A 1018-nucleotide genomic window follows, 5' to 3' on the forward strand; every position below is an offset into this window, starting at 1 on the left:
TTCTGCGGGGCGCAACACAACGCCGTCGTGGTCTTCCTATTCACGCTTCTGTCTCGCGTTGTGGCCGATTCTTCTTCTTGAGCTGTTGCAAAAAAGAAAAAAAAGCACGGAATGGACAAAAGATTATCATTCTGCGGTGCGGCGTCGGGGGAGGACCTGGCCAGCACGTAAGCACGAGGCGTGAGGCCGTCGCGCGCGCGTGCTGGAGGGGCTGCTGGCGCTTTGTCCCGTCGCCGGGCAGCCCCCCCGTACCTGCAGTGGTCAGAGGGTCAGGCCGCATCTTACATATGACAGGCGGCCGTGACAAAAAAATCGCGTGGTCGTTGCATATTCCCAAGAGTGCATTGTGAGCCCATTGTCCCCCCGACGCGTCCCCCTCCCGTGGTCAGCGGTCTCAGCTGCATTGCCGTCCGCGCTGTCCGGGCCTGCATTGGGTGCCACCGCCGCCTGCATCACACCAATGCGGCAAAAAGTCGCCCTCCGTTCTCAGCCGCCCCGAACCCGCTTTGTCCTCCCTTTGTGCCCCAGACCAGGTCGCCAGAAATCCTTCGTTGGTCACTAGATTAATCTGCATTGGCCTGCTGGACAAAAGGTGGCCAAGTTTTTACCACACCTTGGCCTAGCCCTTGCCGCGTCCTTCTCCCTCCAACGGCCCCTTGGCTGCCGCCCGTCGAGAAGAGCCTCTGACCAGTTTCCTTCCGAGTGTCGCCGAGGACGCTGCAGGACGGACGGCGCTCAAGGAACACGCTGGCGGCCCCAGCAGGCAGATCATGCAGCCTGACGCAGGTAGGTCCCTACGCCACGCCGCCCATGGAGCTCGTGCATAATTACGCCGCGCATTGTCAGCGAGTGTCACTTTTAGCGCCTCTCAATAGATCGATCGCCTTTATGTCAGGATCAGTTTCACAAAAGTTGCTGCTCGACAAAGGCCGAAAGAATAGGATGAATGAGCTTTAGTGTTTTAGCCTTGCCGGCCCTCTCCAGGGTGACTCTATTAAGCCTATCATTCATTACAAGC

General features: G+C 58.6%; 1 protein-coding gene across 1 annotated transcript in view; it reads left to right on the top strand.

Moving 5' to 3' along the window:
- Positions 1 to 1018, top strand: part of LOC119593634 — a 72670-nt gene that overhangs the window by 4055 nt on the left and 67597 nt on the right. Inside the window, exons 2-3 of the mRNA XM_037942587.1 lie at positions 390 to 550; positions 624 to 786. Of these exons, the coding sequence (XP_037798515.1) occupies positions 390 to 550; positions 624 to 786 (324 nt within the window). The remainder of the gene's footprint in view (positions 1 to 389; positions 551 to 623; positions 787 to 1018) is intronic.

This window comes from Penaeus monodon, chromosome 32 (assembly GCF_015228065.2).
Source record: "Penaeus monodon isolate SGIC_2016 chromosome 32, NSTDA_Pmon_1, whole genome shotgun sequence".
In the NCBI taxonomy this organism is placed as follows: Eukaryota; Metazoa; Arthropoda; class Malacostraca; order Decapoda; family Penaeidae; genus Penaeus; species Penaeus monodon.